The sequence below is a fragment of the Lissotriton vulgaris genome, chromosome 1_1 (assembly GCF_964263255.1).
Source record: "Lissotriton vulgaris chromosome 1_1, aLisVul1.2, whole genome shotgun sequence".
NCBI classification, from domain to species: domain Eukaryota; kingdom Metazoa; phylum Chordata; class Amphibia; order Caudata; family Salamandridae; genus Lissotriton; species Lissotriton vulgaris.
Window position 1 is genome coordinate 1,974,509,664 of NC_141685.1, and position 12,753 is coordinate 1,974,522,416.

Here is a 12,753-nt window from a genome sequence, read left to right on the forward strand (position 1 = left end):
AACCTTTGTATAGGTCCACTAGAAATGTGGGACATGTTTAGGGGAAGTACTCTGTGCCCAATGAAGACTTCCAACAGGTGTCACATTACACTGCCTGTTCCCATGAGATCAAGGTGCACATTTAAAGATGGAAAATCTCACTCAGTAGTCTCCTTGGATGTGGCTTTTGTCCTCTCCTCCTCTGTTGAGTGTGTCAATAAAGACGATTTGGTGCACCCCCGATTACTCCTTAAGGGAACCCTCAAAACCAACCCCCAGCCCAAAACACTGGATTAGTAAGCACTATTGCAGAGCCAGTTAGTGGCCCTGTTTCCACTGCATGGATCAGAGCTAAAGTCTATGGGCCAGATGTATCAAAGGGTTTTGCCCATTCTGTGTCGATACATATGGCCCTATATGCCTTCAGTTTAGAAAGGGACCATGTTTGACTAGAATTCACTTCTCTTGTAAGAACCCCTTGGAGAGTAACCAGAATGTCTGTGAGACCTTTGTTGTGGTCCTCCTAAGGCTTTAAATTGCCGAAAATGTAGATCATAGTTTGGTGATATGCTTTCGCTGTCTCTCCTGGAAATTGTGCATCAACACCACTTGACCTAGTAGTTGCTTCATTTGCATACAACTCCAGACCACTTTTCTTTGGGTTTCTATAATTTCTCTGCTGAAACGTACTTGTGAATATGTATTTAGATGATGCAGGAACGCCTCTTCAAGAAACTAAATAATGGCCCAAGACATTGCAATACCCGAAGTCTCATTGCCTCTAATTTAGCACCCATCTATCAAAAACAACCTTTTCAAATGAGCATTAGAACAAATGCCTATACTAATCACGGTAAAATCGAAAGTTGTTTGCTCTAGGTTCTTCCTATGAATAGGATTAGACTTTAATTTCTTAAATTTTAAATTCACACATCAAATTTTTTTTCGCCTTCATTTTTCATCCAGTGCACTGAAGTGGCCTAGACGTTATTAGAATGCTTAATAAAACCATTAAATGCAGGGACAGCCTTCCACAAAACTAGGAAGCAACAGGGGCTATTTTGTTTCTCAATACATTGTACAGAGTTGTACCTATTATTTGACTGACAAGTAAGTGGCCAGCATAATACATTAGCGTTCTACCCCGTGAATGTCTCTCTTATCCGTGCACATAACTTAACTGAAATACAGGGGCGTAACAAAGGCCCCCGCATCCCCCGCAGTGCGGGGGGCCCATGGGCTGCAGGGGGGCCCCTCAGCACTGTACTCACACCAGAGAGCTCCGGATTAAATCCGGAGCAGGCCCCTCTGTGCACCTTGCAGGGGGGCCCCTACAACTTTCATTACGCCACTGCTGAAATAGTTGAAGAATATAAGGTGTATTAGTGTTGGAAAGTGCACCAATCTTCCCTATATTAACAGGAACCTGGAAAAAGGACTATCACGTGCAATGAGAACATTTACAGCTAAAAGAAATAAATAGAAATAGAAAAATATGTGCGAGTCTGTAATGTAGCTGCATGCCATGCATCAACATGTGTACACTGAAACATGTCATTTATTCATAAGGTATGAAGGAATTGGTCTGAATGAAGAAATACCAGAAGACATACACACTTATAGTTGTTTTACAAGCCCATGTGCATATGAAAACTTCACCACTGGAATTTGCCTATTAAATTATAATAGACTGCGAATTAAAAGAATTCATAAAAAAATGCCCATTTGTCTTAGCACTCAAAGTCACACATGTTTCTTTCATTTCCTATTCAGTAATATCTTCAAGGGGTCAGCAGTCTGTATTTATAGCTTGGCCGATGTGCGGAGAGTGTTCCTGGGCCCATATGCACACCGAGATGGCCCTAACTACCAGTGGGTACCCTACCAAGGAAGAGTTCCATATCCTCGGCCTGGAACGGTAAATGTGTATAAATGTGTATTAAATCATCTAACAGAGCCTATTGCATACGCATAAATCCTCATATTTATCTTTGTTCGGGTGTAGATTATGCACATTTTGTAAAGTTGTACATGTACTCTATGATGACTATTACTAATGGTAGTAGTAGCAGTATTGTTATTATTAGTAGTAGTCAAAATAATAATAATTAAAATTATCATGACTAATATTCATAAAACGAATACTAATAATGAGAACTTTTCACTTTGCATATACGGTTGATGCTACATTCAGCAATTTGTAAGTACTTTACAAAACTGGTGCATTTCATTGTTTGTTGCAGTAGACGCTCAGGAACAATGCAGTTTTGAATCTCATTACTTACTGGTAGGTCATCATTAGGGAGGCGGGGCTTAGCTTCATCCATCAGATCCAGTCTTTCTGGTTGCATTTCAGAATGTCGACTACAATATTATCATTCTGCACGAATATTGTAGCACAAAAATATCTACAACCGAAATATTGTGCAGCTAAGTATATTTCGGTGAGGTAATATCAGGGCCACTGGAGTTATATGGCAATAAAGGGCTAGAAGATGCTGCAGGGTTGAGTTAATTATGCGGCAAGAAAAGGCAAATTATGTGTCACATTTTGTAATAGTATTTTTTCTTTCTTATTTAATATTTTTAAACTTGATAACTTGGTAACACTTTCTGGGCCTTATTTGCATTGTAACACTCAAATATATCAATAAGCAACAAAAAGGGGACCAGTTCAGCTTTGCAGAGGTCCTTCCACTGCGTGGCAACGTGTTGTCACATTTTTGGTAACCTTTGAACTGTTTGAGCTAGAAACACATTTTTTTTGTTAAAATCAGATTATGTGGCAAAATCTGCAAATCTATAATTAGGCAAAAATTGCCACGTCTGCACAATTGCATAATTCCACTGTCCCTAGTTAAGATTTACTATTGTTAACTCCACGTTAAAGTACTTTGTAGATATATATTTTTAAGGTACATTTATATGGAGTTAAATATAGTAAACGTATACTTACCAATATATACTTATATTGTCGATATTTTGATCATTTATATTTTTGCTGTGGTATTTTTGTAGTACGATATTTAAAACTCTATATTCTACACATGGTAATGTACTGAGCTCAGACTGGCACTGTGGAACTCTGCTCTTTAACAAGTCACGGTGAAACCTCACCTATTGCCAATCATGCAGCTCTTGTACGCACAATGATCACACATGCAGAATTAATGAGATTGCAGTGACAACTACCCCTGGCCAATCACACAGCAGCATATTAGAAAAACCTCAATATACTTGACCTTGTGATGCATGTAGCATACTGTCTGTGATAGGTGCTTGAGCACAAACTTGCCAATAAAGAGTTGGCAGGTTTCTTCAGTTGTTCATGCAGGTACCCCCGTTTGTTGGCTCGTGATAATAGTGGATAAGAAGGAAGGCGTGAGCTTCGTACAGTCCCCATTGCTTCTCTGACCAAACAAGGAATTTTGGGTTTCTTGGAAAAAATGTCAAATTGCTTTCAGGGAGCATCGTGTTCATCTGCTGGTGCGTGCACTTTCGTTTGCATTCGTTCCATCTGGGCTGTTTTCCATTTCATGGTGTGCTGTTGGCCAGATAGGTGCTGATGTGTGCGAGGATGGTTTTCTGTACTGCGTTCTGAGATTCTGTTTATAGGTTTGTCCTGGGGACATATTAACTGGAGGTATGTTGTGTTTATGAAAGGCTCAGATGTACTTTGAATGCTTTTGTTGTCTGTGTTTTATCATTTGATGCTATTTTGCATTTATCCTTGTGGTAAAGATCGACTTCGTGAATATTGATGGTAACTGGTTCAGTTTCATGACTTGCTACGTCGGACTCTTGCGGCTGAAGTTATGCTGTGCCTGCTTAGAAAGCAAAAAGGCAGATGAAACCTTTGAGAATATGGAAAAATATTGTTAGATATCCCACGGAAATCTCTTGAGTAAATTAGCGTTGTGTAATGAATCGCTTTGTATATGAAAGTGTGTGTGTGGGTGAGTGTATGTGTGTTGTCTTGTGTGCGTGTATGCGTGTGTGTATTTGAAACTAGTGTGTTGTGCATTTTAGATACAAAATACTGATTTGATTCCCTGGGTGCATGTTACATGTGAACAAAAAAACACTGGAAAGCATCTTATAAAAAGATTAACCTCAGATATACATTTTTTGAGGTGTTCATTATATTTTCCTAAAGTTTGACGTGAGTAATTTCACTCCTGTTTAAAAAAAAAGATTGGCCAGATCCCTGTTGTGATAAAGGATGATAGGTTACAGCTATGTTAATTCTTAGACACTTGTGACAGATCTTGAAACCAAAGGTGTACAAAGTTCCCCAAGAAGGTAGAATTGAAGTGACTAAATGATCTCTCTCTCTCTGGGTGAATATGTACCCAAGGAACATGGAAAAGATTAGCCCTTGTCGGAACTAAGGATGCCTCACACAACTTACTAGCTTCATGACTATTGTCATTTTGCCAGGAGGTTGTCTCGTCTCATCATCGGCTTCCTGCTCCTGCGTCAGGCCGGCGCTGCAATGCCTGACGGGTAGCACTAAGTGCTACACTTTTGTGGAGTTCTTTTGTTCCTGGCCGTAGATCGAGTGTGTGTGAGGGGCCTCAGTAAGTGAGGTAGTGAGCGTGAGGGGGTGTGTGTGTTAAAAAAGGTTAGAGTAGTCCACTGAAATAACTTTATTAATGTGGCTGACTACCTTGTTAAAATTGGTGAAGGGAGGGGTATCGGGACTCAAAAACTAAGGAGATTGGTCTCGTTCAACCCTCGCCTATGATCAGGTCGACATGCTTCATGCCCTGTCGGCAATTCTTCAGGACCTTGGTTATGCTCATAAACTCATAATCAGCCCGGGACAGGCTAGGGAGTGCATATTATACAACCTGAGGGGTCAAAAGACCGAAGCAGGCAGGTGTCCTGCGTGGGAATCCACCCTATGAGAGAGGAAAATTAAATCAAATAAATAAATGAATTTTTTCCATAAACATATACAGAGACACACATGTTCCCGCGGTAGAGTATCGCCCATCGGGGTCATGTGGATCGATTGTGAGAGAGAAGAGAGAGAGATATGTAATCTAAACATCTTTAATGTTTGATGGTGGTCTACAATGTCTAAAATGAGCGACTCACAAATATTCTGAGTGCCTGTGACAGATGACACATGTTACATCGTTAATAGGTATATCATGAAACATATTGTATTTGCCCATGCAATACTGTATTGCACTAGGAGTTAAGTAGTGCTACCAGAGGCTGCAGTAGATTATTTATAGAAGCAAATCTAGCACAAGATCACAAAAATAAACATGAAGTACCTGTCTGGAGCACTACCTCCTGGGTGGACACTGCTGTGTCGTGGTGTTTTCGCCTTACAGCATAAATCTTCCCCTTCTAAAACTGCAGATGACTCTGTGGCAAAAGCTGCAGGTGGAGGAGCAGCCCATCCCCTACTCAGCTCTCTCCTGCAACACCATGGGAGAAGATATGGCTCCTCTTGCGTTGCCGGGACCCAGACCTTCAGCGCCCCATCTGACCATTTATCTCTTGCTTATAAAAGATGGCAAAGAGTGTAATAACTATAAAGGGCATGTAACTGAGCACTGACATGCAGAAAGGACCCTCAGCATTTTCAGATCTGCATGTTATTCCCCATTTGGGTGTTAGTAGCTACTCTTATCCATAAGTAGCGCAAAGCACCAAATAACGGCTACTCATAACCTGGCTTTATGAAGCCCAACATCTGATGTACTGACATAATCATTTTTAATAGATCTACATTTCTTGTTATATATCTAGGAGAATGTGAGAAAGTTCACTCTGTTTTATGTCATTGCTGGTATAAATTGTGCCATACCGTTGATTGAAGTATACCCCTCTCTCCAATACTGTATAATTGGCCTTTCTTCAAATCTAAATGCCTTCAGCATTTATTAAATATCTAAACAATTATTGAAATATACATGCAGGGCATCAAATCACACCTGGATGAGCTCAACTGGTTTCTCATACACAAAGGAGCACATTTCAAACTCCTTACCCGTACTTTCAAGGCACTACATAACACTGCTCAAGCCATCCCTCAGCATATCTCAAAAATCACATCTGCTTTCCCAAACCTTCCAGACACCTCTGCTTGTCCGGACTCCTACTTGCACACCACCCACATATACAGAAAACCAGACCCAGCGGACGGGCCTTCTCCTACAACACTACGAAAACCTGAAACGACCTGCTGCTAAACATAACAGTCTCCTCCTCAGTATTGTGTGAAAAAAAGAGTTTTCATTTTCTTTGATTAAACTGCATTTAATATTTCGCCTGTCTTCACTCACGTATGAGTTATAGAATTGTAATCCAACCAGGATTTGGAATTCAGCGTTTATGTGAGACAGCTGGGCTGAACTGTTGGCCCTTTTGTGGGAATAGCAGAGCTGTCTTTCCACTGTGGGCACTGTCCGGATAATTTCATGTGTTCATTTTACCTTTTCATAAACATTTATCAACAGCAATAATCATTATGTAAATTTAATGTATTTTATTTGCCATCTTACACTTGCATTTTGCAAAAGGAAGACAACCTTTCTCTGCCTCATTTATAACTAGGTGTCACACCATGTTCTACCCATCTGAACCTCTCCCATTCACATTCTTCCTTCCAAAGTTTTGGACTCACTTACTTTCTGTGAGTTTACCAACCTAGCATTGTTAGTTTACCTCTTGAATGTGCCCTATGTCCCTACTCTCAATCCTTGTATTCCACCATGTGTATCTTTGTGCATTCCTGTTTCTTTTACCACCTGTAGTAATGCTTCTAGACACCTAAATGTGTTTGCAGTTGCAGAATCTTTCTGCAGCGTCTGGTAAGATTCTGTAGCAGAAGTGCCATATTGCATTGTTCCTCTTTAGAGTCTAGCCGTGGACATTTTAGACACACAAGAAATCATCAATGTTCAACCTACCTCTCCAGCTTACAGTCAAGGAATCCTGCATTGCGGAGGCTGCATCGCACCCTATAATTGATTGCCCAATTACCTTATGTCTGCCTATAAGTACAGAATTCTTGTTTTACATTGTTTTGTTTAATTTTATTTGGTGTTTTTGTAAAGCTTTTCAAACCATCTTATAGTGACTTCAGGGTGCTTTCAGCCTGGGGAACGTGTGGAGTGGCAGTAATAACTAATTATAGTAGCAGGAATCCAGTAATGAGGAGCTGGATGATCAACTGTATGGGGAGGGAAAAAGATGACTGCAATGATACATGGTGATTAAACCTCAAAAGGAAGAAATGTCCTGGGAACCTCAGTGAGGAGGGCAAGGCTAGTTTTAGAGGTCTGACTGGCAGGATTAGGGATCAACTTACTGTCTCACTGATAATTACCCCGTTGCTTGAAGGAAGAGAGTCATTTTTAGAAATTCTCTAAAATTCAAATGGACATTTCCAGTTCCATTTGGGCTATCAGAGCATTCCTCAGGGGGGACACCTAGTCATGGAGGGATTGCTCATTGCTTGTCTTGTATCTGGATAGTAAAATTGTTAGTTACTCTTGGCTAGTGACCTCAGATACTGGCGGAGAGATAAGAGATAAACAGCTTTGTGGGATATTTGGTAGACCAGTTCTGTATTGACTTATGAATGCGATAGAGAGTTTTGAAGGCAGTTCTTTCCCTTGTTTGGAGTAAGTGGATGGATTTCAGAGCTGGTGTCATGCAATCTTGGGGCATATTATCAAGGGAAAGCGGAGATAAAATTATCTCCCTATCAGCAACAGGGTGCTAACACGCAAAATCGCATGTTAGCACCCTTTTTCTCTACGCTTCCCCTTGCATCACTAATGAGATGCAAAGGGGGCGTTCCAGAGAAAAATAATAGAAAAAATGTTGTTAAGCGACATTTCTCCTATTATCAAGGATTTCGCTAACCCTGTTAGTGATAAAAAAAAAGCAGTGCTAACCGCAGTTAGCACTGCTTTTTTTACACCTGGTATTTTCCTGACTTAGCCATGATATCCTATGGAAGGTGGATATCATGGCTAAGTTTGTGAGCCCCTATCATCAAGCTAACGCCAAACTTTGAGAGATTATCGTTGGTTTTCCAGTGATAATCTCTCAATTGGCAGTTAGCGTGAGGATTTTTCTCACTTCTGAGATAAACCTTGCTAATAGCAAGTTATCTCTGCGATAATTTCCGGCGATGGTTAGCGTTAAAAAATTTGTTGCTAAGCATCGTTAGCGATAAATATCGCTTAACGTTGGTAATATGCCCCCTTGTCTTTTCAATCAAAACAGTAGGTGGGTGGTAATGTTTTGGAAGCTCTAGAGTTTTGATACAAAGGAGCCAGGGAGATCAGTACTATTGTAGTAGTTCACTTTTTGCATTACTGTAGCAAGCATTAAAGATATTTTCTGACAGCAGTGCTGCACCAACAGTACAGTATTAGTAGATGAAAGTTTTACTAACGGTATTGATTTGTGGGATAAAAGTTAGGCTGTAGTCAAAGAGCACCCAGAAATTGTATTTTTTTCCACCAGGAGACTGCCCAACACCTCTGATCACTGTAAAGAGTTGTGGGGCCCAGCAGCAGGATTTCAGTCTTTTATCTTAATCAAATATATTTAGGCCGAAATATTTGTTGCCTTTAGCCTTCATAAACGAGACATGTCACCAAAAGAACCTTTAATATCGAAATATTTGACATATCTTGAATGTTCACAATAGAAGTAATAAAAGAAAATTTTTACTTGTATACTGTATTACGTGTTTATATGATCCACAGATAATCCCACAATGTACATTGTATTTAAACAAGTCTTTGTGTTCATATATTACTACTCAAAAAGCACAAATCTAGCTGGAGAGCAGTGATGTGCTAAACATGGATGGGAGCCTTAAGGTCTAATTCAATAATGTTTTCAAAGAGGCCTAAAGATATTGAGGGTGGTGAAGGTGAGAATGTGAACCACAAAATAAAAGGCTGCTTTCTTTTTGTTGTCACTTGTGAGAATATGCCCCTTTTTGCATGGTCACCCACATTTGTTGCTGAATTTTATTGCTGTTTTTTTTATAGAATTTTCACACAGTTGTTCTGCTGTCCAGTGTATGTGCTCTGATCCCTAAAATATGCAGCCATTTACTAATTCCCGAAAGGTATATTTAACACTCTTATAAAGCCATAGCACAGGGGGAAAAATTGCTACAATGGCATGCAAAGTTAAATGGCACCTTTGGACTGCTCGACTTATTGTGCCATCCACTAGTGTGACTAGGAAAACGTGGTTTCATCTACCATGGTAGCCTGACAGCTGCAGTTTAAACCTACACCACAACCTGTTAAAATAACAGCTTTTGAAAGGTAAAAACCTCACTTTTTCTAATATAAGTAACGCACTCTTTTGTTGTTAATGTGTCCCTACATTGAGGATGCCCTAAAAAAAAATTCACTGTGGCAGTCTTTGTGAAAAAACAGAGTGCTGATTAAAATACTAGTACTGCTAACACAAGAAAGGGACTAGCTAGAAAAATATGTAAAACTATATTTTATTTAAAAGTCGAATTGAATGACAGATTCAGATTTATTGTAAATATTAAGGGAAAGTAACTTTTGGAAAGTTACTCTGTACCTGCCTGAACTTCTAGGATGATAAATTGCATTAGTTCTTCAGCTATTGCCAGCCAGTGCTCAGCTTTGAATGAGGTTCGAATGATGTGCTAAGTTCCTCCCAGGAGCACACAATAGGCTTAGATTAATGGGAAGAGATGACTCCTCTGAGCTCAACAGAATACTCAGGGTGGGGACTGTGCCCTTCCTGCTGGCACCTCAGTGTCTAGTTCTGCATCACATATCTGTCTGAAGCACATGTAAAGGTGTTGGGCCAATAAAAGGGAACAAACATGATGCTAGGACAATTTCTGTGCATTGCCTGTCTGTTTGCTGAAGGACCCTGCTTTCTCATCTATCTCTGAGTCTGTTGTAGATGCAGTGCTAGCTTCAAACGGGATGTTCGTGTTAGCTGTAGGATGATGCCAAGATTCCCATAGTATACTTCACAAAAACAACCCTTTCCCTCCGAGCCCATGGTTAACATGGCCATTGCCTTTTACCAACTACTGCAAACGAAGGTAGATCGCTTGGGAACCTTTGCTCCATTAGTCAGAGCTAACTAGGAGTGTCTTAGGATGTCCTCACACACAGGCTAGTAAACCCTAAACGCCTGGACCCTCACCAAGCCTTCCTCAGAACACTGCTGGATTTATGAAAGGATACCAAGTGAACTTAACCTGCTGGTCTTGGAAATGGTACATTTTTAGAAGGATCTGTGGTGAGTGAACCTCTTTCTACTTGAATTCCAAGGACAAAAACATCTACAGGAAACATAAAAAGGCAGAAGATGTCATTTCAGTGAAGAATTTGCTGTTGCCTTATGCCTGGCACCATGAGAGTCTAGAAGTGCTCCCATTGAGGTCTTGGGGGTCTTTTTAGTGTACTCATGTGGGTATTTGGGCACTAAAACACTAAAAAAAGATTGGAATTGGTTTCCAAATGTTTACTCCAGAGCGTTAAGGGGACTGTTTGCAAAAAGTATTCGAGTGGCAGTTCCATGGCAATGGATTTCAGGTTTGTCTTGATGGAGAATCATTTTTCCTCAGAAAATGGCAACGTCCCTTTTCAGATTGAGACTTAGAACCTTTTACAAACTTCTCTATATCCAGGCCCTAGAATGAACTTGTGCCTGAGCCATGCTCCATTGTGGTCAGCCTCAAATTGTGCCATGGTCCTGCTCTACCACGACCATTGGCTATCAATGGTGCTTTGTGCTTTTTCATGCTATTTTCACTTGTATGTTTAAAAATTGATATCTCAAGTTTTACTCATTAGAGTGTTGTCCTTTTAGCTTCCGTTTCCTTAATTCATTTTTTGGTATGTTAATAAATTGGAATGTATTTTTTATTTAGTTTTTACCTGTTTTGGCATGTCTAAATGATAACATACTTTTACTAAGCTAAACCTGTCTTCTCTGTGCCATAGCTACCAGGGGTTGTGCTCAGGTTTAAATTACTGAAACCTTTGACTGTATCTAGCAAGACAGTAATATTATTACTTGTGATGGACACCAATCTACAGCAACTAATAAACCACTTTCTTATATCACTGGATACCTTCAGAAGGCTTTGTACATGTGTCCATCATTAAAAATGGTTCATTCAAACTCACTCACTGATTCCTCATTTGGAGATTAGAGCTAAGGAGTCAATGTAACAATGTTTGCCGAATCCCACATTCCACAATGAGTTTTCTTTCTTTTTTTGGGGGGGGGGGGGATACATGCAACATGTAAACTTTATTAACAAGGACTTAGAAGAAATCAGGGAACTTAGAAGACAGAAAGCAAACTTTTTTTTTAGATCATACCAGTCAATTTAACTGCAGGTTACTGAGCTCTTGCAGTGAAGAATACAGCTCATGCGCAGGTCTGAATGAGAATTTTACACAGTAATCAAGTATTCATTGAATACTACTATATATACAGTTGCAGTCCCAGTCCCAAAATATTCATGTGAAGATTCCAGAAGGTGGTTTATTGTTCTTTTGGAAGGGGTCATCTAAATAGCAGTATATGCGGCTCTGGCTCATGGATCATTTAATGAACCCAACCAAGACTCTGCTGAACACCATGCCTCCTCCATTCTTCTTCAGTCTTAAGATAGGTCTTTGGTACTTGCTTTGCCAGGTCTTTGGGCAACATGACATGCCTGTACTCGAAGCGCTCATCCATGTACTTGTCGGAATAGTAGATGTTCTTGTGGGACATGGTGACAGTGGAGCGGGACTGCTCTCGGTGCGATGCCTCCGGGGACGGGCGGCTGTTTCAGTAAAATTTCCAAGATATCCTTCATTTGTACACTAAGATACTATCAGTTTGTGTCTAAATTTATTTTCATTGTGGCCTTAAAAGTACCACAAGTTTGTTAACTTATTTAAAAATCTTCATCTACTGCCCAGCCAAAATTTTTAATATTACATTTTCTTCAGAAGATTCTAACAGAGGAGCATTTTGTTTGTTAATGTGTTCATTTATTTTATTTATGCATTTATTTATTACACAGTCCCATAGTAAGCACCTGTTAGACTTGACCCTCTGTGCAGGGTTAACCCAAATATTTTGCCTTCCCCCCTTTGCACTTCACCACTGCTAACTAGTGCTAAAGTGCTTCTGCTTTCACCTCAACACATGATAAAATTGGCCTACACCTGATTGGCACAATTAATTTGCATAGAAGTTATGTTGTTAATGTTAATGGGTTTGTAAAGCACGCTAATGCCTTATGACGTCTTGGCCCTAGTGTCATTAGAACCAGAAAATAAAACACAGTGAAAGACGAAAATGGACTTGGAGTACACTAACAAGAAGAAACATGGAAAGCAGAAATAAGATTAATCTACAGAGTTAAGAAGCCATGTTTTTAATTCCTATCTGAATTTTAGGAGATTGGGTTAGAATCGTAGATGATATAGTAAAGAATTCACCATTTAGAGATGGAATAGGAAAAACTTCTTACTCCTCATTGAGATTTTTTATTCTGGGAACAAGTACTTTTTTAGCTGTGGTAGGCCATAAGGTACGAGAGGGAGAGTGCTATTTAAAAATGTCACGCAAAAAAGAAGGACATTCCTGATGTAGTCCCTTCCGGACCCAACAAAGGGCCTTGAACTGTATTTGTGCCCTGATGGGGAGCCAGCGATGTTCCCTGATAGTATTGAAGAATGAGCAGAACTTTGGAAGATTCAACAGTACTCTAGCTGC

General features: G+C 39.9%; 1 protein-coding gene and 1 pseudogene across 1 annotated transcript in view; one reads left to right on the top strand and one right to left on the bottom strand.

The window, feature by feature from the left end:
- The window catches only part of SEMA3A (semaphorin 3A), a 535,542-nt gene that overhangs the window by 413,820 nt on the left and 108,969 nt on the right, over positions 1-12,753 (top strand). Inside the window, exon 10 of the mRNA XM_086919769.1 lies at positions 1,753-1,897. Coding sequence (XP_086775895.1) covers positions 1,753-1,897 — 145 coding nt within the window. The remainder of the gene's footprint in view (positions 1-1,752; positions 1,898-12,753) is intronic.
- Positions 11,527-11,777, bottom strand: LOC147751466 (cyclin-dependent kinases regulatory subunit 2 pseudogene; annotated as a pseudogene).